The sequence below is a fragment of the Oryctolagus cuniculus genome, chromosome 13 (genome assembly GCF_051225735.1).
Source record: "Oryctolagus cuniculus isolate XC-2025 breed Fujian yellow rabbit chromosome 13, ASM5122573v1, whole genome shotgun sequence".
Classification (NCBI taxonomy): Eukaryota; Metazoa; Chordata; class Mammalia; order Lagomorpha; family Leporidae; genus Oryctolagus; species Oryctolagus cuniculus.
This window is the reverse complement of record NC_142879.1, coordinates 68,941,376-68,968,154: the sequence shown is the minus strand read 5'-3', so window position 1 is coordinate 68,968,154 and position 26,779 is coordinate 68,941,376. Positions and strand designations below refer to the sequence as shown.

General features: G+C 46.7%; 2 protein-coding genes and 1 pseudogene across 9 annotated transcripts in view; 1 reads left to right on the top strand and 2 right to left on the bottom strand.

The window, feature by feature from the left end:
- The window catches only part of FRMD4A (FERM domain containing 4A), a 644,478-nt gene that overhangs the window by 195,289 nt on the left and 422,410 nt on the right, over nucleotides 1–26,779 (bottom strand). For all 8 annotated transcript variants that reach the window (XM_051820845.3, XM_008268104.5, XM_008268105.5 and 5 more), the window contains one exon: nucleotides 3,530–3,595. In XM_051820845.3, coding sequence (XP_051676805.1) covers nucleotides 3,530–3,595 — 66 coding nt within the window. The remainder of the gene's footprint in view (nucleotides 1–3,529; nucleotides 3,596–26,779) is intronic.
- Nucleotides 4,685–5,010, bottom strand: LOC108178138 (NADH dehydrogenase [ubiquinone] 1 alpha subcomplex subunit 1 pseudogene; annotated as a pseudogene).
- LOC149122648 (uncharacterized) overlaps nucleotides 12,317–26,779 on the top strand; it is a 28,276-nt gene continuing 13,813 nt past the window's right edge. The window contains exon 1 of the mRNA XM_089311940.1: nucleotides 12,317–12,410. Coding sequence (XP_089168066.1) covers nucleotides 12,317–12,410 — 94 coding nt within the window. The remainder of the gene's footprint in view (nucleotides 12,411–26,779) is intronic.

Sequence of the window (26,779 nt, the reverse complement as noted above, 5' to 3'; positions counted from 1 at the left end):
AGGACCACCACCAACACCAAGGGGATGTGCAAGTCCTTCGAATAATGTTCTTTTTATTTTATTTTATTTTTATTTTTGACAGGCAGAGTAGACAATGAGAGAGAAATACAGAGAGAAAGGTCTTCCTTTTGCCGTTGGTTCACCCTCCAATGGCCGGCGTGGCCGGCGCACCGCGCTGATCCAATGGCAGGAGCCAGGTGCTTCTCTTGATCTCCCATGCGGGTGCAGGGCCCAAGCACTTGGGCCATGCTCCACTGCACTCCCTGGCCACAGCAGAGAGCTGGAGTGGAAGAGGAGCAACCGGGACAGAATCCGGCGCCCCAACCGGGACTAGAACCCGGTATGCCGGCGCCGCAAGGCGGAGAATTAGCCTATTGAGCCACGGCGCCGGCCTCGTATAATGTTCTAATCTAGGAACATCTTCTTAGATACTTTACATCATCTCTAGATTGCTTATAACTAGTGTGATGTAAAGAGTTGTAAAACTGCATTGTTTAGGGAATAATGACAAGAATAAAAGTCTGTACACGTTCAGTACAAACCTAATTTTTTCCTGAATAATTTCAGTTCATAGTGGGTTGAACCCAAGGGTACAGAACCCATGGATACATAAGGGCCACCTGCATGTTTCATGCTGAACTAAATTCCCTGCCACAATGGGTTCAATGGTAAGAAGTCCTTAGGGAAATAACAACAACGTGTCTTAGGGTTCACCTATTCTTTCTTTCAATAAGTGTTTATCAGTGACATTATGTACCAGGCACTGGGGTCACACAGTGACCAAGAGGCAGACTCAGCCCTCAAATTGTTGGGGTTTCCGGGAAATGAGGCTAAGTAAATAACCACTGACAATAAGGTGCACCTGGCTGTGTTTCAACGGTGACAGCCAGGACCCAGAGAAATAGACAGCAGAGCCATAGACCGCTTTTGTGGGGGTGGGGGAGTTTGTTCCCCCACTATTACACACTAGGCAGGTTCAGGGGGTGGAGTCTGGGAGGGAGAGCACTCTAGGAAGATGGCAATGGTTCCAGCATGTTCCATAGAGGGCTGGAAAGAGAGCAGGAACTTTGCTCATTTGCCCTAACTCTGCATTTCCTTGATTTCTATAGGGTTCAGGATGACTATTCTCATCAGCGGCTGTGCACATCAGTCATTAAACATATTTTCTGCAACTCAAGTCCCTTGTAGCTGCTCCCAGTCATAGTTTCCCAAGGCATGCTGGCCAGTTTACAGTTACTGTCATGTGAGAAGGTGGCTTCTTTCCAAGCTTTTAAGCTTTGATTTGAGAAAAAACACAGAAAACATCCTAGACCATTCACTATAAACCCCTCACGCTGACCATTCACAAGTGAAACTTGCAACGTTGGTGAGCGATTCTGCTACAGAGAAGACCTTGCTCAGCCATGCTTTTCCTTTCATTACGCCACTGCTTCCAATCCGCAGCCCAGGGCTGAATTTCACAAGGCTGTAACACAGGGAATCGCGCCTAACAAGGACATAATCTAAAAGGTGGGGGAACTCTACACACAGGGATACATTAATCACAGCATTTACTGGTGATAGTGGAAAAACAAAACAAAACAAAATTTAAATATGTTCAGATGGATGAACGATTAAATGAAAATAGTATATCCATTACTGGAATTTATGTGACTATTAACAACGCTGAGTACCTTGGCAAATGCCTGTAAAAGGCAACGTTAAGCAGAAAAATAAAATACATAGAATTACCCAGGCACTATGATTACAACCATACAAGAGATAGAAACATGAGAAATGCTGGAAAGAAATCCACCACAACGAGAGCAGTAGCTGAGTTAGAGTGCTGGGACTGAGTCCCCTCCTATTTTCTCTATTTTTTTCTCTTTTTCTCTGTTTTTATCAACTTCCAATATACATATTTTTAATTAATTTATTCATTTTCATTTTATTCGAGAGGCAGACAGACTGATAGATAGAGATCTTCCATCTGCAGTTGACTCCCTAAATCAGCCAGGCTTTGCCAGGAGCCTGGAACTCCATCCAGGTATTCCACGTGGGTAGCGGGGACCCGGGTTACTTGAGCCATCATCTGCGTCCTCCCAGGATGCATATTAGCAGCAAGTTAGATCAGATGCAGAGTAGCCAGGGTGTGAACCAGGCACGCACGTGTGGGACGCGGGTGTCCCAAGCGGCAACTGTGCCAAATGCCTTCCCTTATTTTCTCTATTTCTTATGTTGCATTTGTAATGCTTTTAAAATCTGAACCCCACAAAGTGTATGAACTCTTGAGGCCAGCATTGTGGGGTAGTGGGCATTGCCGCCTGCAATGCCAGCATCTCATAAGGGCACTGGTTCGAGTACCGGCTGCTCCACTTGTGATCCAGCTCTCTGTTAATGGCCTGGGAAAAGCAGTGGAGGATGGCCCCTGCACCTGTGTGGGAGACCCGGATGAAACTTCTGGCTCTGGTCTGGCTCAGGCCTAGCCATTGTTGACACGTGGGGAGTAAACCAGAGGATGGAAGATCTCTCTGTGTCTCTCCCTCTCTCCCTCTCTGTAACTTTGCCCTCCAAATAAATAAATCTTTTTTTAAGGAAGGAGTACTTAAAATAAGCAATTTGAACATTTTCATACCCAAGTAGCATGCACAAGGCAACATGAGATGAGTATCAGTTTGTGAATCTCCTCATTAAAATGCGTCACCTTCACCATGAATGGGTTTATAGGCATTATCTCAACCCACTGATGAACTTCTTACTGTCTTCCTGGCAAAGCAGGATGAGGAGTGAGACACAACACCTCGAGGATCTGACAGACATCCAGTGTACTTACAAAAGCCAGAGTTGAAGAACACATGTGGGATGGTGGGCTTTTTAAACTGACTTTTGCAAACTTTATTATTCTTTAGGGTACAAGGTAAAAAGATCTTTTCAAGGGCAGCCTGAATAAGGGTCTATGATCCTAATTACCTCTCTGACTATTCTGATTTGGATGTGTTCGTAGAGGATAAACGACTTGATTTCCTGTGTCTCTTTCTCAACTATGACGCAATGTGCACCATGGGATGGGTAACAGGGTGGGGTGGGGGGCCTTAGGACTTAGAGGGGAAGCAGAGCACAGAGGTTGCTTCTCTTTCTTCACAACTGTGAAAGCTCAACTGGAAAGAATGAGCTGTTTTTATTCCCTCCGATCAAAGGTGACTACATCAGTTTTAGTCGCTCAAAGCAAGGCATTTAGGTTGTATTACAGTTAACTCCTTCCAAGCAGAAAGAATAGCAATGGAAGTTGTGGAATTTCCTTTTCTGTCGATTTTTAACAATAGGTTAGATATACATCTGGCCTTGAATGCCTTAGGCCCACTGCACACAGAAACAGAATGAACAAAAATAGCGCACACACAAAACACCCCGGTGTGGTCCAGTCACTCTCTCAGGGATTGTACAGACAGTTAAAAACCGTGTACATTCTCCCTCTCCATCTCCAGCCAACTCCAAAGTCTGAACTACAACAAGCCCGGCAGACTTAGAAAAGTGACCCAAAGGGATTTACCTGCACCAGGAGTTCCAGTTTCCTGTCATCGAGAAGATGTACTTGACATCGACGGCCCTCCGTCATCTAAGAGGGAAGAGAAATGGCGGTCACTGAGAAGCGAGCGCTGGACAAAGGGTTAGAGGGATGACCCCACCAGGCCCATCCCTCGGGGTAAACTTCTCCCGGGAACTGGCGGCCAAGAAGGAGCAAGGATGGAGCCTTCTTGGATGGCTCAAAATTCCTTGGATGGGTGCCCAAAATTCCTCCAAGTGTACTAGGTGGCTTCCACCTGGCCGGAATGAGCACCAGAAAACCCGTGGGTTTCCTTCCTGCCCTGTCTTCCAGTGGACTCAACAGCCTACACCATGGGTCCCTGGTTCTCCCCACCCACTTTACGAAGACCAAAACAAAGGAGGCGCAAAAACGGACCCTGCCCTGTCATGTGGCTCGGCCGTCACAGTCCTTCTCAAAGGTGAAAAAGCCAGCCCCCTCTCCTACTCAGCACTTCATCAGTATGTCCAAAGTAGCATGGGCTCCTGTACAAAAACCCCCTTATTGCTTGCTCAAAGGAAGCCATCCCATCATTCTCCCATTCAGTCCGATTTCCCCAGTTTTTGGAATCTAAATCTAAACAGCTTGGATGTCCTGCTGGGATAGGTCTAATCTCAAATGTCCCTTGATTGTGCATTAAAAATGACTCAGCAGTCTCCAGCTCTGAAAAAAGCCATCAAGAAATGCTTCCCCTACTCCCAACCACTCTAGCAAAGAGCTTAAAACAGGCGGCACGTGGCCGGGAAACTTCAGCCCAACGCCTTGCCATTTTGCACACAGAAGCCAAAGCACCCAGTTACAGAGGTTAGATGGACAGATGTGCCATCTTTCCTCACCTCACTCTCAACTTCAGAAAAATCCACTCAAGTCCTAGTAGAATCTACCCTGCACCTAGCAGGCATGCTGGCAGTACCACTGAATTGCAAAAATCCATCAGCTTCATTTAAGTCATTGCTCTAAATTCCCTGAAAGCCACTACAAGTTTAAATTACACTGGAATCTGCTGCCACATACACTCTCCCTGTGTGAAGGATTCCTTCATCAAAAAAGAAAAAAAAAAAAGAGAACAAAATGTTAATTTTCATAGACTAGTTAACAGCAATTGCACAGGTACTTTGGGAAAAACTTTATCTTTGCAACTTTTCCACTTCATTTTTATCAAGCACTACAAAACACACAACATATTACATAACCATCTAGAGGGGTAGAGGACCATACCCAAGTTATGTTTCATCCATCAGGAAAATGCTTTCTTGATACTGTTCTCCAATCTCTCTGACACACAGTAAGGGTGAACTCCAGAGATGTGCCTATCTCTTTTCCATCAAGCTCCACTGATAATGAGAATGTGCAACCCTTCTGTCCTCACCCTCATTAGCAAACAGGTGAATATGTGCACAAATCACCAAGCACAGGCCCACGACAGCGGCAACTCCAGGCAGCATCTTGAACCAATCTCAGCACAGCCACCTAAGCCAAAACCCTACTCATAGGCTCCTTAAAAAGATCCTTAAAAAGCACTGGATGGGCCAGCACCATGGCTCACTAGGCTAATCCTCCGCCTGCGGTGCCAGCACCCCAGATTCTAGTCCCTATTGGGACGCCGGATTCTGTCCCGGTTGCTCCTCATCCAGTCCAGCTCTCTGCTGTGGCCCAGGAGTGCAGTGGAGGATGGCCCAAGTCCGTGGGCCCTGCACCCACATGGGAGACCAGGAGGAAGCACCTGGCTCCTGGCTTCGGATCAGCGTAGCTCCAGCCGTAGCAGTCATTTGGCGGGTGAACCAACGGAAGGAAGACCTTTCTCTCTTTCTCTCTCACTGTCTAACTCTGCCTGTCAAAAAAAAAAAAAAAAAAAAAAAAAAAAAAAAAAAAGGTCTGGATGGAATTTTACAAGCAGCAGCAATGGGGGCCAGCCATGACTCACTTGGTTAATCCTCCGCCTGCGGCACAGGGTTCTAATCCCGGCTGCCCCTATTCCAGTCCAGCTCTCTGCTGTGGCCCAGGAAGCGGCCATTTGGGGGGTGAACCAACAGAAGGAAGACCTTTCTCTCTGCCTCTCTCTCTCACTGTCTATAACTCTACCGGTCAAAACAAAACAAAACAAAAACAAAAAACAAGCAGCAGCAGTTTAGTTCTCATCAAAAGGAAAGAAAGAAAAATGGAGTGGAAGTTCTGGGAGAGAAAAGTGGTATACCCATCCAGCATATTAGGTTGACATTCTTCTAAAAATGTTTATCATAGGTTTGAGAAAATTCGCAAGAGTCTGGGGACAGAGCAAGTTTCAAGAAGGAAAAATGCTTTTCCTGTGCACCTTTGAAACACAGAAGTTTTCAGTTTCATTATACTGTGAAAGGTTATAGGTGGTTATAGGTACCAACACACCTCTGAGTTACCCACTCACATTCCAATAAATTTTATGAAAACAAATTGCTATCTGAAAGACATTAGTGTATCAAAGTTTTAATCACAGAAATAAAAAAAAACAAAGAGTATATCATTTTCTCAAAACATTTGAAAGCGTATAAAAATCTGTAGCATTACTTAAAAGTCATCCGGAGGTTGTCAGCTACCCATGAAAAATAAAATTCTCACTGCATGAAATAATCTCACCTTATCAGCTCAGCGATTTGAGGAAGGAGCTTTCACTATCTGGCCAAGGTCTTTCAAGTTCACCCTCTCCTCAACAAAGCCTCACCACTAATTCCCAGGACATCTGTAAGCATGCTCCATATCTAAGGGCCTCCCTCACAGAAAGCCAAGTGTCCTTGCAAAAAGCCTGGCACAGGGAACTGCCATCTAAACAGAAATTCACCTTCACATCAACACGCGTTTGAAGGCACAGCTGTCTTTTGACAGCCCGGCTGCTCTTTGCTTTTCAAAAGGGGCACCTGTTTGCTATTCCGTACCCACAATCTGAGTTTCCCGTGCCCACGGTCGGTTCAGAGAAGGTTCACTACTCTGCGTGTGCACAGGGAAGGATCAGACATCTGTAGCTTTGTCGGGCTTGCCAGGAACTCTGAAATTTCTCCTTGAATACTAACCATTGTAAAATAATACTGCTTTCCTTTTTTTTTTTTTTTAATTTCATTTTCAGCTGCTAGGTCAGAAGAGGAGCCCTGGCATCACCCTCAAAGGAAATCCCTTCAAGAACAAGGCTTCTCAGAGATGTTAGCTGGCTACTACCCCAACCATAAACCGTCTTGCTACAGTACAACCCTGCACCAAGCACACAGGTCTGCCAAGTGCACAGAGACATAAAGGACATACGGACAGTCCAGTAGTCATTTTAAAAGTGAGAGGCGTGGTCAGTGGTGCAGCAGCTTGGGCCATGGCCTGGGATACCAGTAGCCCATATGGGCACTGGTTCAAGTCCTGGCTGCTCTGTCGCTCCCCCTCTTCGTGGAGGAGCAACACAAAACCCTGCCTAGGCTTCATATCCGAGTCACGGCACCATTATGTCGCTCCCCCTCTTCGTGGAGGAGCAACACTAAACCCTGCCTAGGCTTCATATCCGAGTCACGGCACCATTATGTCGCTCCCCCTCTTCGTGGAGGAACGACACAGGACCCTGCGCTGTTCTTTCGTCTGCTCGGCCCTCCCCGGGTTTGCTGCTGGTTCCTCCCGGGTTGGCTACTATCCCTTCCACCTCCGTGGAAGGGCAGTTCCCCCTGGCCGCATTCCCCACTTCCGCAGGGGAGCAGCACACCGCCGGCCGGCTCTCTCGGGGGCTGCACAGGCGTTCCTTCAGATGTTCCCCTTAGATGTTCCTGGTGCATGCCGTCTCTCTCCTCCTTTATAGTCCTCCTCCGCCAATCCTAACTCGGCTGCCCACACGCCGAGTACGCTGCTCTCCAATCAGGAGCAAGTCCTACAGTTTATTGGTTGAACTGGAGGCAGCTGTGCAGAAGCTGTTTACTTCTCTCCCAGCGCCATATTGTGGGAGAGCAGATGCATAGAATAAGTCTTAATTCCAGTAACTTAGTCCAGTCCGGATTGCTCCCCACACTGCTCTACTTCCTATCCAGCTCCCTGCTAATGTGCCTGGGAAAGCAACAGAAGATGGCCCAAGTCTTTGGGTCCCTGTACCCATGTGGGAGACTCATATGGAGCTCCAGGCTTCTGGCTACAGCCTGGCCCAGTCTCGGCTGTTGTGCCCATTTGGAGAGTGAACCAGCAGATGGAAGATCTCTTTCTTTGTCTCTCTCTGTAATTCTACCTTTCAAACAAATAAATCTTTAAAAAAAATGTGAGGTGTCCACCCCAATAAATCCAGCTTTTCTGTTAAGATGGTCTCTGAATTATGAAGACTGTGCATAAACACCAAGAAATGTTGATGACGCTAGCTTAAGCGAGCAAAGCAGGATATGAAGTGATATGTGCATTACAAAGTAGCCAATGAAACCGTCCTACACATTGGATTAGGAGGCAAAAATAAAACCAGTTGATGAGCTAGGCTGTCAGGCTTACAGGTGGTTCCTCCCCACCCTACTCCATCCAAATATTACTCAGCCCGCTGTTTCTTTTTATTTTATTTTTATCTGGGAAGATGAACGCCACTGTACGAACTCGGCCACAGGAAATGGAGTCTGAGAGTTTTCGCAGAAAATTCTCTTAGATTGCCTACATTTTAAGATCTAAAATCCAATGTATTAATTTATAACGGAGAATTAGAGTTGTCACATAGGCCAGGATACTCGAGATTGAGTGGCTGACACGTGCTCTCCCTGCAGGCAGAATTAATGGGAAGATGCCTGTGACCACGAGTGATTCAGACTCTGGAGAGGAGGATTTAGAGAGATCTACAGGGGCCAGCACTGTGGTGTAGTGGGTAAAGCCGCTGCCTGCAGTGCCGGCATCACACATGGGCTCCAGTTCGAGTCCTGGCTGCTCCACTTCCAGTCCAGCTCTCTGCTATGGACTGGGAAAGCAGTAGAAGATGGCCCAAGTTCTTGGGCCCCTGCATCCACATGGGAAATTTGGAAGAAGCTCCTGGTTCCTGGCTTCAGATTGGCACAGCTCCAGCTGTTGCAGTCAACTGTGGAGTGAACCAGCAGGTGGAAGACCTCTCTCTGCCTCTCCTTCTTCTTCTTTGTAACTCTGATTTTCAAATAAAATAAATCTTAAGAGAGAAAGGGGGAGGGAGGGAAGGAGAGAGAGAGGAGAGAGAGAGAGAGAGAGAGAGAGATCGATCTACACTTGACAGTATCCATCTACAACAGCCTAGTGTATTCACAATGGGAAGGGGGCGGGGCTAACATTCAATGAGGCAAGGGAACGCCCCCTTTGAGCATAGTCTTCCTGCAAAATAACCATTGAACCAGCAATGCCAATCTTTCAAGTGGTGATTTTGAGTTGCTTTTGTACAGAGAGGCGCAGGATACCAAGGTCAGGGTGTGGATGTGTTTTTCTGACTGAGGTCTAGACTGGAACCGTCTAAGGAGGGCAGCCCTGAGCCGTTCTGCTGCTCTACCCAGATGGCAGCTGATGGGATTCAAGGTCTGGCATGTCTTAAAGACGAGTCGGAAAACCACAAACGTGCTCTGTTAAGAACATTTGCTAAGGGGCCAGTGCTGGGGCAAAGCAGGTTAAGCCTCTGCCTACGGTGCCAGCATCACATATGGGCACCAGTTTGTGATCTGGCTGTTCCACTTCCAATCCAGCTCTCTGATTATGCCCTGGAAAGGTGGTTAGAATTGACCTTAGTGCTTGGGCCCCTGAAGACCCAGAAGAAGCTCCTGGCTCCTGGCTTTGAATCAACTCAACTCCAGCCATTGCAGTCATATGGGGAGTGAACCAGCAGATGGAAGACCTCTCTCTCTCTTTCCTTTCTCTCCCCGCTTCTGCCTCTCTGTAACTGTCTTTCAAATAAATCAATCTTTTTTTCTACAGATTCATTTTTATTTGAAAGTCAGAGTTACACTGAGAGAAGAGAGGCAGAGAGAGAGGGAGAGGTCTTCCATTAGATGGTTCACTCCCCAAATTGACTGCAATGGCTGGAGCTGCACCAATCCGAAGCCAGGAGCCAGGAGCTTCTTCCGGGTTTCCCATTCGGGTGCAGGGGCCCAAGGACTTGGGCCATCTTCTACTGCTTTCCCAGGCCATAGTAGAGAGCTGGATCAGAAGAGGAGCAGCCAGGTCTTGAACCAGTGCCCATATGGGATGCCGGCACTTCAGGCCAGGGGGTTAACCCACTGCGCCACAGCACCGGCCCCATAAATAAATAAATCTAAAAAAAAAAAAAAAAAAAAAAAAAAAAAAAAAAAAAAACCTCTCTAACTCTGCCTCTCAAATAAGTAAGTCTTAAAAAAAAAAAAAAAAAAAAAGATTTATGGCTGGCGCCGCGGCACACTAGGCTAATCCTCCGCCTTGCGGCACCGGCACACCGGGTTCTAGTCCCAGTCGGGGCGCCGGATTCTGTGCCGGCTGCCCCTCTTCCAGGCCAGCTCTCTGCTGTGGCCCAGGAGTGCAGTGGAGGATGGCCCAAGTGTTTGGGCCCTGTACCCCATGGGAGACCAGGAGAAGCACCTGGCTCCTGGCTTCGGATCAGCACGGTGCGCCGGCCGCAGCGCGCCGGCTGCGGTGGCCATTGGAGGGTGAACCAACGGCAAAGGAAGACCTTTCTCTCTGTCTCTCTCTCTCACTATCCACTCTGCCTGCCAAAAAAAAAAAAAAAAGATTTCCTCTTCAACTACAAAACCATGCCCATCCCATTTCCATGTATTTCTAATCACCTTTGCCTTGATAAATGTAGTTTCTTTTTCTGTCTCTTCCTTTTAGCCACTTTTTGGATATCCTCCTTCCCCCTTCCCTTGCTCCATGCCAAATAACTTATGTGCCACAGTCTATAAGTACCTGCTCCAAAAGTCCACTGTGCATAACATTTCTATAGAAATGTAATGAGGTTGTACAAATGACTGCAGGGTGATTCTGAACTCAGAAAAAAACCAAAGTGGTTTGAGAAAGAAAAAACAAATAGTAGTCAATCAACACATGTCCTAGTACATTTCTTCTGTTTCCTAAGGCTAATTTCTACGAAAATTCCATCAGGAACACTTATTAGGGACTGGGGGAGAGCTGTTTAGGGTAAGGTTCATGGCCTGCAGATGGCATTTTTCTAATTTGGTAATCCAGTGCCTGTGTGTTGATGCCTCTGTGCAAAATGAGTTACCAAGCTGTGATCCATGTTCATTTTAATGATACACTTAAAACAGATGATAAAATAAAGAAATAATAACACCAGCATTCCCCAAAGTCAGGACTTAACAGTTCCAAGATACCCTTTATTGAGGAAAACAACCACTATTCTCCAAGCAACCCGCAACGCTGTCCTTGAAAACTTTATCATCAAACAGAACCTGCAGAATTCAAAGCAGGATCAAAGACCACCATCTTCCATCGCCCAGCACGTCCTGCCTGCACGAGCTTCCTTGACCCAAGGGACAGCCCAAGGATGCCAGATGCATTACAGCAGCACCTCACACTCTGCCCTTTGACCCAGGACATTCCGTGGCTCAGAAGGAAATTCCAAGGCCATGACTACAGCTTCCTGGCTCAAGTCACTGTGGGAGCGCCTGCTCTCTGGGTTACATCCAAAGTGTCCCCTTCTCTTTCCACCTCTGCTTCCTCTGCAGGAAAATGAAATGAAGGCACAAGAACCAACGGAAGCCACACAAAGAAGCAAGACAGCAAGATTTCAGTAATCACAAAGCAAGTCGCACCCAGGAGCGGAATGAATGCAACACATTCACACCCATCAGCAAACCCAACCTGACAGCGAACACTCAGACAGAAGGGGCTCCAGTTAAAAATACTCACCTACGGCCCACACCCAACCTGTACCATGGAAATCGAGATTCACAGCAGTGTGCACCATGGCGGCCTGCTCAGTCTTCCATGATTAAAGGCATATTGTCCATTTTCATGACAATTCCTGCCACCACCACCCCCGACCTTGGATGAAATGACAAGGGCTGGGCCAAGGCAAAGCCAGGAGCCTGGAACTCCATCTGAGTCTCCCACATGCATGGCAAGGCCCAAGCACTTGGGCCATCCTCTGCTGCTTTCCCAGGTGCATTAGCAGGAGCTGGATCTGAAGTGGAGCAGCCCGGGCTCCAGCAGCATTTTACTGGGTATGCTGACATCACAGGCAGGGGCTTACCCCACTGCACCATCACATCGCCCCTCTGAATTCTCATTTCTCTCCAGCTTACTTCTTTTGTTTGTTTCTGAGTGCTATCATGTTAAAGGGGGATGATAATGGGAGACAAAGAGACACAAGAGCTCTACACCAGGCTCTCTAACCTCCGGCAGCTCCCTGCACTTTTATGACTCTCCTGAACACGCAAAGGTGTGCCCTTGAGCCACTTGGCTGCTGAATACAGCTGTAGTGGATAAAACCCACACAATGTTCTTAAAGGAGTGGATCTATTAGAAACAAATCACCATGACAATGCAATGCAATTACAGAAGCTCAAACAGCCACACATTGGCCTTCTGCAGGTTTGCACTGGACAAGGTTCTCACTGGGGCCCGCACTGCACTTGGGGATCGTGGGAAAGCACATTCTAGAGACGCTGCTGCTGTTGCTTGGGTGTCTCTCCACTTGCAGCAACAGGAAGCTGGGTTTTCTCTCATAATGCAGAAAGAGGATTTGGTGGTGTCATGGGCTGCTCAAGGCCCGGGGACAGGGCAGGATTGTCTTGGGGGGCAGTCTGAGCCACCCGACGCTGCGGCTGTGAGGACCCAGAGGTCTCCATGCATTCCTGCCACAAGCTCTCCTGCACCATCAGTGTAGTCCTCTCCACGGCCCTGGTGTCACAGAGACTCACGATCACTCTCAGGACCCAAGGTGAGATGATGGGGAATGGACCAGGCAGGTCAGAGACGAGCACGCCAGCAAGCTGCATTCTGGGTCTCCTACGATCAACTGCGTTCCACCTTCTGACAAAACCTCGCAGCATAATGACAAGCTTAAGGCGTGGACAGTGACTAGGTTGCATCTCAGATAAAGTTCAGTGGGAACGTGTTCACCCAGTGCACAATACCCTAGTGTGTCTGGCAACCAGCACTGGCTACCTAGGAGGAAAAGGACATCAGGAGATGCGAAAGCACGGGCCCAGAAGTCACACTATATACTTCAGACCCCAACGTGGGGAGCACAGGGCAGCAAGGCCAGGAGTGAACAGTGGGCAGGAGCAGGGAAGGCCTCCAGGCTCCTGGCAGGTAGCAGCGTTGTTTGCAGGCCAGCCTAACTAGCTAGACACCTCATGAATGGTAAGCTTAAGTTCTGCTGCTGCTAGAGTGTCTTCTACAAATGGGATTTTCTTTATGTCTACTTAAGAGTACAATATTGCAAAATTTTCTTTTTTTGGAGGCAGGGAGAGAGAGAGAGAGAAAGAGGTATCCTTCATTCACTAGCTCACTCTCCAAATGCATGCAACAGCTGGGGCTGGGCCAAACCAAAACCAGGAGCCAGGACCTGCATTTGGGTCTCCCACACTGGTTGCAGGGGCCCAAGTATCTGAGTCATCGTCTGTTGCCTCCTAAGGTGCGCATTAGCAGGGAGCTGGTGTCAGCAGCCAGAGCTGGGGCTTGAACTCAGGCACTCTGATAACAGAATGCAGACATCTTACCTGGCTAGGATAACCACTATGATAAACACTCACTCCGTTATCAGGATTTTAACCCAGTATTTCACCTAGATACACAAACTTATTATGGCTTATAATTCACAGCACAGCAGCAGGTGTCTGCTCTCTACCCAGGCCTGGGAACCCACATGGCTCTGATGGTGCAACTGCAGCAGAGGGAGTCTCTGAAGGCACAGACTTGACCCCACTCCAAAGTGCTGCTCTCATGCTATCAGTATTATTATTTGGAGAGGGGTAGGGCAGGGAACAGATCCTATCCCTTCTAAGGAAAGGGTAGCCGGGAATTCAGATCTGAGAGGGAAAGCTGTGCAGCCTGAGCCGAGACGGCTGGGAACCAGAAGGTGGAGGGGTGCAGAGCAGATCCTGAGCAGATCTGGAGTCAAGGCCTAGGAGGAGAAGCCAGGTGTGGCCTAAGGCCTCCTCTTTCGGGGACGGGTGTTGTGGTGCAGCAGATTAAACTGCTGCCTGGGCCGCAGTCGGAGAGACCGGGATCAAGTCCCATCTCCACTCAGATCCAGCTTTCTGCTACTGCAACCTGGGAGGTAGCAGATGATGGCCGACGTACTTGGGTTCCTGCCGCCCATGTGAGAGACTCAGATGGATTTTCTGACTCCTGGCATCAGCCTGGTCCAGATCCAACTGTTTTGGGCATCTGGGGAGTGAACTAGTAGATATATGGTGTGTGTGTGTGTGTGTGTGTCCCCCTCCGTGATTCTGCCTTTCAGATAAATAACACACCACAAGACTCAGTTTTTCAAATGCTCTCCTTCCCTCAGGTCTTCTCAGTCCCAAGTCCCAGCCATCCTTGACTTTTAAACTCTGTTCCCAAGGCCAGTGTCGTGGTGCAGAGGGTTAAGCCACCACTTGTGATGCCAGCATCCCATATCCTAGTGCTGATTCGAGTCCCGGCTGCTCCACTTCTGATCCAGCTCCCTGCTAATGCATCTGGGAAGGCAGCAAATGATGGCCTAAAGAGCTTGGACCCCTGCCACCCATGTGAGCGATCTGGACAGAATTCCTGCCTCTTGGCTTCCACCTGACCCAGTGCCAGTTTATGTGAACATTTGGGAAGTGAGTCAGTGGATAGAATATATATATGTGTGTGTGTGTGTGTGTGTGTGTGTGTGTGTGTGTGTGTATCTGTCACCACTGCCTTTCAAATAAGTAAAATAAATGTTTAATAAGTAAATAAATTCTGTTACTCTGAGGGCCACCCCTTGCCCTGCCTGAGGGCCTGGCCCCCATGGTTCCTTTGCCTGGAAACACCTGGTCTTCTCTCTTGCAGTCAGGGGATCCTCCCCAGGTGTCTGCTCCCCATGGCACACTCAGCTGCCTTCTGGGAGACAGGTGAGAGGCAGTCACTAGCTTGAGGGAAAGAAGCACATGAGCTTCTGTGCATCCCTCAGGCTCTGTTTTGCTGACCCATGAACTTGATTTTTATCCGGGAATTACCCCAGGGTAAGAGTCTGCCGTCTCCCCCTGGCACGCCTGCTGGAAACCCTAACACAGCCCATGCAGTGGGTCTAACTTTTCACACAAGACTGAAGAGATACTCATTCTGCCAGGTTTCCTCTGCCTTCCACCTCACCTGAGGCATTCAGGCCCAGCTTGGGGTGAAGCATGGGGTTGAAGGCAGGTGAGCCTACAACTGTAAGATCCTCTTTGATCCCACACACTCAGCAGGTGCAGGGACACGGCTCACTCCTGTCTCCCCAAGCCATGAGCTATACCTTCTTTGTGGTCCTTCCTTGGGTCATGCTGCTGGGATGCATGGTGGCCAAGAGACAAGCCCTTGTTAAATATACTTTTATTTATCTATTGTCACTTGATTTGAAAGGCAGAGAAAGAGAGAGAGAGCGTGAGCGATAAACAGAGAGAACGCCTCTATTCATTGGTTCACTTCTCAAATGCTTGCAATAGCCAGGGCTGGGCCAGGCCAAATCCTGGAGCCTGGAACTCATTCTGGGTTTGGCAGAAACACAAGGACTTGAGCCAATACTTGATGCCTCCTGGGGTGTGCCTGAGCCGGAAGCTGGATCAGAAGTGGAGGAGCTGGGGGGGCCGGTGTTTTGACACAGCCGGTCAAGACGCCACCTGTGACACTGACATCCCATATCGGGAGTGCCAATTCAAGTTCTGGGAACTCTGTTTCCGATCCAGCCCCCTGCAAATGTGCCTTGGAAGTCAATGGATGTCAGCCCAAGCATCTGAGCCCCTGGCACCCATGTGGGAGACTGGATGGAGTTCTGGGCTCTTGTGGCCATTTGGGAAGCGAACCAGTGAATGGAAGGTATCTCTCTAGCTTTCCCTCCCTCCCTCTCTGTCACTCAGTCTTTCAAATGAATATACAAATCTTTAAAAAAAAAAAAAAAAAGAAAAGAAAACAAGAAGCAGAGGAGTGAGGAGCCAAACTAAGCACTCTGCTATGGGATGCAGGGACCCAAGTGGTATCTTAACTTCTGTGTCAATCACCCACCCGAGGCAGGGCCTTCTCTTGCTGGTTGAGTGCTACCCTCTACGAGTGACGTCATCAGCTCATCCACCAGTGGTGAGGATCACAGTACCTGCTGTTTCAGCCGCTGTGAGGAACCCAGAAGTTAGTGTACACCAAGAGTGCAGAATCCCGAACACTGCGTAGCCCGCCCAGCCACCTCCACAGGGTGGGGCCAGGTCTGGACCCATCTGCACCTCCCTGTGCCACAGCTCCCACAGGGGGAGGTGGCATGTTTCTATCTGCTCCTCCCAGGTTTTCTGCTGCTGTGCTACAGTGGGTGAGGAGGCTGGCCCCATGCAGATGGCCTTTGCGTGGCTGTCCCCAGGGATGGTGCAGCAGGAGGCAGACCCTCACAGAGCAGAGCTCCTGGGCCCCAACTGTTTGTGGAGCAGGCCTTTCACTCAGACTGGGTGCCCTGGAGGCCCAGTTCTCCCCCACCCCCACCCCAACCCTCGCCGGCACACCTCCTACCATGCCCCTGAACTAACAGGAAAACATTCACAGAGAGCCAACATAAGGAGTAGCGGAGCAGGCCCAAGAAAGGAGCAGCAACATTCAAGTACTATTCTTAGCCACGTGCGCATAATTCCTATTCACAGCACTCCCGTCTGTCCACACAGACATCCTGCAAGAGCGTCTGGGCAAGGCACCAATGCCCAGTTAACACAGCATGCAAGGGAGCAGCAAGGGGCTGGACCCTCATGGTAACGCCACCGTTCTCCGTGAAGTGAGAAGAACACCTGCCCATGGTGCTTTCACTTCAGCATCTTCGGGACGGAGGTTTCTGTCGTGTTTGCTTACCATCTTCAGTGATGAAGAGGCTCCTTCCAAAGGGAAAAAGCAAATGTCTTCCCCCCACCCACACTTCTCCAGTGGTTACGATTTTTAAGGTGGAAAAGAAGACTAATGAGTAGTTACACGGGATTGTAGACTCAAGGAAGACAGCTTTTAAGATAGATGGGGGGGGGGGGCTGGCGCTGTGGCGTAGTGGGGAAAGCCGCCACCTGCAGTGCCAGCATCCCATATGTGCACTGGTTCTAGTCCTGGCTACTCCACTTCTAATCCAGCTCTCTGCTATGGCCTGAGAAGGCAGTAGAAGATGGCCCAAGTCCTTGGAGCCCTGCACCTACTCCAGCCACTGTGGCCATCTAGGGAGTGAACCAGCAGATGGAAGACCCCCCAACCCCGGTAACTCTGCCTTTCAAATAAGATAAATAAATCTTAAAAAAAAAAAAAAAAAAAAAAAACCAGATTGACCAATTCATTTAAAAGGCAGAGTTACACAGAGAGGTAGAGACACAGACAAATAAGGACAGCTTCCATCTGCTGGTTCACTTCCCAAGTGGCTGCCAACAGCCAGGACTGGGCCAGGCCAAAACTGGGAGCCAGAGACTCCATCTGGGTCTCCCACATGGCTGGCAGGGGCCCAAGCCCTTGGGCCATCTTCTGCTGCCTTCCCAGGCACAATAGCAGGGAGCTGACTGGAAGTGGAGCAGCCAGGGCTAGAATCATTACCCATATGCAACACCAGGATCACAGGCAGTGGCTTAACCTGCTGTGTCATGACACAGGCCAAAAGACAGACTTTAGAGAAAAGGAGCTGGGGCTGTGTTGTAGCAGGTAAAGGGCACCAGTTAAGTCCCAGCTATCCCACTTCTGATCAAGTTCCCTGCTAACTGCCTGGGAAAGCAGCAGAGGATAGCACAAGTGCTTGGGCCCCTGCCACTTTATGTGGGAGACCTGGATAAAGCTCCAGGTTCCTGGCTTCAGCCTGGCCCAGCCCCAGGCAGCGTATAGAAGATCTCTCTCTCTCTCTCTGTCTCTCCCCTCCTCTCCTCTCTGAAACTCTGCCTTTCAACCAAAATAAACAAATGTCTTTAAAAAAAAGTCCAGAAAAAGATAAGATTAAAAAGAGAGACAAGTTGAACCCCAAAGGATTAAAAGAACATGGTTTGTATGGGATGGAGACTTTAAAAGTAAGACTTGACAGCACAATAAAAGTGCAATTAAATAAGAAAGTGAAGATTAAGACATGCACAGAATATGAAGTACCTGCGGAGAACTCCCTTCCAGCAGAAACTGTGACATGTGTGCAGGACCAATGGCTTCTAAGCCTTGGAAAACAGTCTAAGCACACCGCAAACTTACAGAGACAAAGCTAGAAAATGGAAGCTGACGTTTAAACCAAGGAAAAGTCTAAGGACAATTAAATAGCCTTTTAAAAATTGGTCAAAGCCAAAAGAACAAAGAAAGGCCTGGGTTCACTGTCTGCAGCAGTGGACTTTTGTTAACAGACCACCACTGAGCGCCTCAGTTCCTGTTTTGTTTCAATCTCCAGAGCCAAGAAGGGAAGTTGAAGCACTGGCAACTAGAATATAAATGATTTACACTTCTTTGTCCAAACTAAATCCCAGGTGGTTTATAAGTTCAATACTAAAAATAGATAGGCAATTATGCATTAGGCCTTACTAAGCATATAAGCAATGAATGAGGTAAAAGGGAAAATTTTCTGGGCACGATGCCATCTGATGTAACTTGGGGGGTGGGCACCTGACCTGGTGGTTAAGGTACTGTTGGGACATCCCCATCCCATACGGGAGTGCTTGGGTTCAAGTCCCACTTGCACTTCTACTTCCAACTTCCTGCTAATGTGCACACTAGAAAGCAACTGGTGATGACTTAAATGGTTAGGTCCCTGCCACCTATGTAGGAAACCCAGACTGAGCTCCTAGCTCCCAGTTTTGGCCTGGCCCAGCCCCAACTGTAGTATCCATTTAAGGAATGAACCAATGAAAGGGAGTTCTATCTGTCTGTCTGTCTGCCTGGCTCTCTCTCCTTACCTTTCAAAGAAATACAGTTAGGCCGGCGCCGCGGCTCACTAGGCTAATCCTCCGCCTAGCGGCGCCGGCACACCGGGTTCTAGTCCCGGTCGGGGCACCGGATTCTGTCCCGGTTGCCCCTCTTCCAGGCCAGCCCTCTGCTGTGGCCCGGGAGTGCAGTGGAGGATGGCCCAAGTGCTTGGGCCCTGCACCCCATGGGAGACCAGGAAAAGCACCTGGCTCCTGGCTCCCGCCATCGGATCAGCGCGGTGCGCCGGCCACATCGCGCTGGCCGCGGCGGCCATTGGAGGGTGAACCAACGGCAAAGGAAGACCTTTCTCTCTGTCTCTCTCTCTCACTGTCCACTCTGCCTGTCAAAAAAAAAAAAAAAAAAAAAAAGAAATACAGTTAATAAGACAATGATGTTCATTATGGTGCATGTTGCGTCAAATTCTTTTGGTATATTTATTATGTGCTGGGAATCTTAGATCTATAATGCTGAGTATGACTTTGTGCCCTTACTTAAGGGGCATCTCTGACCCTAGAGGAAACATTCAAGTTAACAGGCAATCACAAGTAATTAATGAAATAAGGGGATGTAAGATGCTATGAGGTGGGGGGGGACCCTAACTCACATCTGCTGGATAGGTTAACACCTGCCAATCAGGACATCTGGTATATAGATAGACAATGTGATGTAAGAAGGCCTGGAATGGGACAGAACATGGTGTGTTCTAGAAACATCCACCACACAATAAGCTGAATGAGGGAGTGTGGAGGCAGAGGAGTGGTGAGAAGGACAGCAGCAGAACCACGTTTATGACAGCAAACAAGAAAGATGCACTGTGTGAGGACGGCCACGTCACTTAAGCTACAGTCCATCGTCACTGAACACTGTTTCCAAGTCAATTTCAGCGTGAGGCAGAACTGAGGGGACTCTGCAAAGAGGTTTTCTCCTGCTAACACATAATGATTAAGGGATCAATTCAACAGGAAGATATGACTATTATAAATGTATATGTACTTAATTAACAGGGCACCTAGCTGTTTAAAATAAATGTTAAAGGATTTAAAGGGAGATATAGAATCAAATACAATAGCAATGTGTGACTTCAAATCCCACTTTCAGCAATGGACAGATCAACCAGACAGAAAATCAACAAGGAAACAACAGAGCTAATGGACACTATATACCAAATAGACCTAGCAGATATCTACAAAGCCTTCCACCCTACAGCCACAGAATACACGTTTTTCTCACCAGTGCATGGAACTTTCTCTAGGATTGACCACATGCTAGGTCATAAAGCAAGACTCAGAAAACTCAAAAAAATCAAAATCATACCATGCATCTTCTCAGGCTGCAATACAATGGAGCTGGAAAACCAGCAACTCAGGAATCTCTAGAACATATATAACATATATAAACACATGGAGACTGAACAACATGCTCTTGAATGACCAGTGGGTCAAAGAAGAAATAAAAAGAGAAATAAAAAAATTTCTAGAAACAAATGAAGATTACAGTACAACACATCAAAACTCATGGGAAGTGTTAAGGGAAGGTTTATAGCAACTGGTGCCTACATCAAGAAATTGGAAAAGCACCAAATAAATGAACAATGCACCTCAAGGAGCTAGAAAAACAAGAGCAAAACAAACTCAAAACCAGTAGAAGAAAATAAATAATTAAAATTAGAGAAGAAACCAAAAATACTGAAACAAAAAACACAAATATCAGCAAAATGAAAAGCTGGTTTTCTGAAAAAATAAATAAAAATTTTTTAAAGATTTATTTATTTATTTGAAAGTCAGAGTTACACAGTGGGAGGGAGGGAGGGAGGGAGGGAGGGAGGGAGGGAGGGAGAGATATCTTCCATCCACTGGTTCACTCCCCAACTGGCCGCAACAGCTGGAGCTGCACCAATCTGAAGCCAGGAGCCAGGAGCTTCTTCCAAGTCTCCCACATGGGTGCAGCGGAACAAAGACTTGGTGCATCCTCCACTGCTTTCACAGGTGACAGCATAGAGCTGGATGGGAAGTGGAGCAACCGGGACTCAAACCGGCACCCATATGGGATGCTTTTCCTGCTACGTCACAGAGCTGGCCCCATAATAAACAAAATTGGCACACCATTGGCCCAACTAACCAAAAAAAGGAGTGAGAAGACCAAAATCAATAAAATTAGAGACGAAAAAGGAAATTAAGAAGATACCACATTAATATAATAAACCTGGTGCTGTGGCACAGCAGGTTAACGCCCTGGCCTGAAGCGCTGGCATCCCATATGGGTGCCAATTCTTGTCCTGGCTGCTCCTCTTCCAATCCAGCTCTCTGCTATGGCCTGGGATAGCAGTACAAGATGGCCCAAGTCCTTAGGCACCTGCACCAATGTGGGAGACCCGGAAGAGGCTCCTGGCTTTGGATTGGCGCAGCTCCGGCTATTGCGGCCATCTGGGGAGTGAACCAGCAGATGGGAGACTTCTCTCTCTCTCTCTACCACTCTCTGTAACTCTTTCAAATAAATAAAATAAAACTTTAAAAGAGATACATTAGAAACTACTACCAAGAGCTGTATGCCAACAAACTGGGAAACCCAGAAGAAATGGATAGATTCCTGGACACATACAACCTACCTATATTGAGCCAGGAAGACACAGAAAACCTAAACAGACCAATAACCAAGACAGAAGTTGAATCAGTAATAAAGAACCTCTCACAAAGAAAAGCGCAAGACCAGATGGCTTCACTGCTGAATTGTATCAGACCTTTAAACTCTTCTCATGTTATTCAAAACAACTGAAAGGGAGGGAATACTCCAAAATTCTTTCTATGAGCTTACCTTAATTCCTAAATGTGAAAAAGATGCAACAACAGAGAAAGAGAACTACAGACCAATTTCTCTGATGAACATAGACGTAAAAATCTTCAACAAAATTCTGACCAATTAAATCCAACAACACATCAGAAAGCTCATTCACCCAGAACAAGTGGGATTTATCCCTGGTATGCAGGGATGGTACAACATTCACAAATCAATCAGTGTGATACATAACATTAACAAAATGAAGAACAAAAACCATATGATTATCTTCATAGATGCGGAGAAAGCATTTGATAAAATACAACACCCTTTCATGGTGAAAACTGGGTATAGAAGGAACATTCCTCAACCCAATCAAGGCAATTTATGACCAAACCACGGCCAGCATCTTATCGAATGGGGAAAAGTTGGAAGTATTCCCACTGAGGTCTGGAACCAGACAAGGATGCCCACTCTCAACACTACTCTTCAGTATAGTTTTGGAACTTTTAACCAGAGCCGTTAGGCAAGAAAAAGAAATCAAAGGGATTCAAATCAGGAAAGAGGAAGTCAAACTATCCCTATTTACAGATGACATAATTCTATATAAAGGAGAATCAAAAGAGTCCACCAAGAGACTATTTGAACTCATAGAAGAGTTTGGTAAAGAAACAGGATATAAAATCAGTACACAAAAAACAACAGCCTTTGAATACATAGACAATGCTATGGCTGAGAAAGAACTTCTAAGATCAATCCCATACACAATAGCTACAAAAAAAAAAAAATCAAACGTTGGAATAAGTTTAACCAAGGATGTCAAAGATCTCTACAATGAGAATTACAAAACATTAAAGAAAGAAATAGAAGATACAATAAAATCGAAAAAATTTCCATGTTCATGGATTGGAAGAATCAATATCCCCAAAAGCAATTTACAGATTCAGTGTAATACCAATCAAAATTCCAAAGACATTCTTCTCAGATCTAGAAAAAATGATGCTGAAATTTACATGAAAACACAGGACAACTTGAATAGCTAAAGATATCTTACACAACAAAAAGAAAGCTGGAAGCATCACAATACCAGACTTTAAGATATACTACAAGGTAGTTATAATCAAAACAGCCTGATATTTGTACAAAAACAGATGGATAGACCAATGGAACAGAATGGAAATACCAGAAATCAATCCAAGCATCTACAACCAACTTATCTTTGACAAAGGAGCTATGACCTAGTACCATAAAATTGTTAGAATGAATTGGGGAAACCTTGCAAGACATTGGCACAGGCAAAGAGTTCCTGGAAAAGACATTAGAGGCACAGGCAATAACTGTCAATAACTTTACCTGTCAAACTAAAAAAAAAGGAAGAAGAAAAAACAAACACCTGTTCAATGGCAGTCAAGACAAGGGCCGTTCAAGTCATTCCTTCTTAAAGTGTCAATTTCACTTCTACAGGTTTCCTTTTATGTGCTCAGTTAGTTATCACAGATCAGGGCGAACATATATTCCAGACAGAGTTAGAAAGTGGGGAGAGAAACAGAGAAAAAGGTCTTCCTTATTTGTTTCACTCCCTAAATGGCTGCTATGGCTGGCAAAGAACCAATCCGAAGCCAGAAGCCGGTTGCTTTATCCTGGTCTCCCATGTGTGTGCAGGGACCCAAGAACTTGGGCCATCCTCCACTCCCCTCCAGGGCCACAGCAGGGAGCTGGACTGGAAGAGGAGCAACCGGGACTAGAACCTAACACCCACATGGGATGCCAGCGCCATAGATGGAGGATTAACCAAGTGAGCCATGGTGCCGGCCCTGTTTTTTTCTTCTTAATACCATTGTCTGAACTCTTTAGTTAACATAGAATTAATCATAGGTGTATAAAGTCAATTAAAAATAGATCTCAGTAAGCCGGCGCTGCGGCTCACTAGGGTTCTAGTTCCAGTTGGGGCGCCGGATTCTGTCCCGGTTGCCCCTCTTCCAGGCCAGCTCTCTGCTGTGGCCAGGGAGTGCAGTGGAGGATGGCCCACGTCCTTGGGCCCTGCACCCCATGGGAGACCAGGAGAAGTACCTGGCTCCTGCCATCAGATCAGCGCGGTGCGCCGGCCGCAGCACACTGGCCGCGGCGGCCATTGGATGGCGAACCAATGGCAAAGGAAGACCTTTCTCTCTGTCTCTCTTTCTCACTGTCCACTCTGCCTGAAAAAAAAAAAAAATAGATCTCAGTAAAAAAATAAGAGTGGGAATAAGAGAGAGAGGAAGAAGTTTCTAACTGTAAAGCTGTGTAGTTCTGCATACTTTCCACAGACTAACTTCTAAGGGCACAGATAAAAATTCACCTTGGGACTCCAAATTCCATTAAGCTGGGTGATAATAACCCCATCTTAGGTGTTAAAGTGATAATATTAAGTGTTAAATTGATCATATAGATAGGATTAAATGTTAAAGGGATCATATAAATAAGATCTAGTGTCTGGTAATAACAATAGAATTAAAAAGAAGAGAATGTTCCAACACAAGAAGCAGTCCACGCAGCAGACTCATAGAATAACAATCACTCTAAATAGCATCCTGACCTCAGAATCAGCCCTTAAAGCATTCTGGTCTGGCTTAAAAGCCCATGAGAGCATTTCAGGCATGGAAAGCCAAAAAAAGAAAAGAATAGAAAAGAAAAAAAAAAGAAAAGTCCTACATGAAAAATTTCTGTGAAACCCCATTGGAAAGAAGTGGCCATCAAAGAAGGATGTAGTTTTCTCTGAAGGGAGCAGATAACTTCCACTTTGCTTATGGCCTTGTCTAAATACTAACAAAGATTGTGGATGCAAAAGGCTTCCATAGCTTTGGCAGCTCATGCCAAGAGTCTCAAGTGATCAGTGACATCATACATAAGAGTGTTAACTGTTAAATTAACAACAGGAGTCACTGTGCACATACTCCCCATTCAGAACCTCTGTCCTCAATGAGTTGTACCATGAGAATTAACCATAAAATTTGTTCTCAATTTTTTTATTTTGTGTGTGTGTGTGTGCAAATTGTTGAAATCTTTACTTAGTACAGAATTGGCCTTCTGTGCATAAAGTTAATTGAAAATAAATCTTAATGGAGAATGGGACTGGGAATGGGAGAGGGAGGAGGAGGTGGGGTGGGAGTGGGTATGGTGGGAAGAAACATTATATTCCAAAAGTTGTACTACGAAACTTGTACTCATTAAATAAAAGATTTCTTTGAAAAAAAAAACTATATTTACTAATATCTTTATGCTGTCTGGCAATAAGGCAGAAATTACAGAATAAACCTACTACAAAAGAAGTATCTACTGATGACAAAGAGGCTGAGTTGGCACCTCCAGAATTAAAAATTGGGATCACGCTGTTTCCAGCTTTCTATCTATCCTGTAGTTCCCAGGCCAAAGCACAGCATCCAGATGAAGGAATCACCAGGCATCCTAGGAGTATCGTACTACAATCAAACTGTTTCTAGAAATCTGTGTTCAATATTGGGTACCATATTTTACACACCAAAACCTGGAGAAAGCAGGACTTCCCAGAACTGACCTGGAAAACTGCCTACGAGGCCCAAATGTCAAAGGCTGTGGCATATCACCTACCAGCCATCCCAGACACTTGCATGAGTGCCCAGGGAGGCTGCTGTTGAATATGCAGAGAGAGCAGATGTGAGCACTTGCTCGTCTCTTGCAGATAATGGGCAAAGAGAGGCACTTGACTTTGGTGGGCAGAAAATGGAATCCGTGAGCAGAGGTTCCAGAAGACACACTGGAATTCAACAGAAGGAAGGACTGTTAAGTGGGCATCAGTGTCCAGAATGAAACGGGTTGCCTCGGTGTCATTGCAAGTGATGAGGAAGGGGCCAGAAGACCAAGGGCCAGGGGTAAGGTGAAGAGGATGACTGTGCTCAGAAGGAAGGCAGGACGGGTGCATTCCAGAATCCCTGCCCTCCCACCCCAACAAGCTGGGACATGTGTGCAGGACTCTAAACAGGGATTCCAAGAAAATACATCTATTCTAACAGCCAATGTATTTACTTGTAGTGCTTCTTATTACACAATATTAAAAGCAGTTTGATGAAATGAATATTCACAACCTTCACTTACTGCTTCCGAAGGCTTTAAAAAATTGTCCTACAGACTGATAAGCACAAACACATTTTTCTACGTACCTACGTAACTACCAATTTCCCTTGTACAAATGTGCAAGTGAATGTCCTCTATGTAAAATGTAACATCGTGTGGGACACTTAGAAATGTTAATGCTGCCAGTTTGGTATTCATATATTCCATAACCAAGAACCTCGATGACATTTTCTTGGTAACCTGCATTTGTCTACTTTGCTTCAACATCTAATCCAATCTGTCATTTCAATGTTAATTTTGAAAACATCTCTGCCTGTGCTTTGATCAACAGGAAGAGACACTGCGCTATCTACAACAATGGATCTTATGCAATCAATTATCAGAGTTGTAACGATTTCATCAACATGAACATGTTAATATGCATGTGAATGAGATAAAATGATGTCACTGCCATAACAGGCACTCAATAAACACTTTTACATGAATTAATGTTTACATATTTAAATCACATATATGCTTATTTATCATTGCAAGGGCAATCATGTAATGCGAGTACTCTACACTTTAACTCCTATTCAGTGAGATACGTGGTAATTTGCCTACTCTGGAGAAACACAGACCAAAACCCAGTCTGAAGAACACCAGTCTTCTTTGTGCTTTATGTACCTACATGAGTATAGCTCATGGAGAATCAGTATCAGTCTGCCATTGGCAATGGGGAAGGCATCTTACCACACCGGTCAGAGGGTTTGGAATGAGTTTGCCCTCAAACAAGCCTCTTTGTCTATTAGCAAGATCATAGCCCCCATAGCCCCCCTGGGGATGTAAAGGGCTATAAAATAGTATTTCAAGGCCATCTGTAAGCTTTTTCAAATTCTACCTTTGGGACTTTGGAGGCAGAACAGGCACCTAAGGAATTGGGAGCCCCGCCAGGTCACCTGCTTGGCAGAAGCTCCCCTGGATGTGAAGTAGCCAACTCCTGACCACAGTGCCTGGGTCCGGATGGGGTGGAGGCCACATGTAGCAGGAAGCACTCCAAAGGCAGCCCTCGTAGTGACTCCTAGCTGACTGGCCTCCCAGAGGCGCCACAGCAGAGCATCCAAGGAACAAGGGGACCACCAGTGCTGTGGGGTGGTCCCAGGCTCCCAGCTCACCCCCCTGGCCTCCCTACCTCAACAGGAAAGCCATAGAGAGCTCAGGAAGCTGCAGTGCTCACACTAAGGGGAGTTTTGACAATGACCCTGACATCTGTATGGGGCAGTCCATCTGGGCTGGAGGCTGCCGCCCTGGTGTTTACATAACGGAGCTTTTTGGAAAGAATTCTGCTAGCATGTCATTGGGAGGGACTCCCTGCTCTTGCAC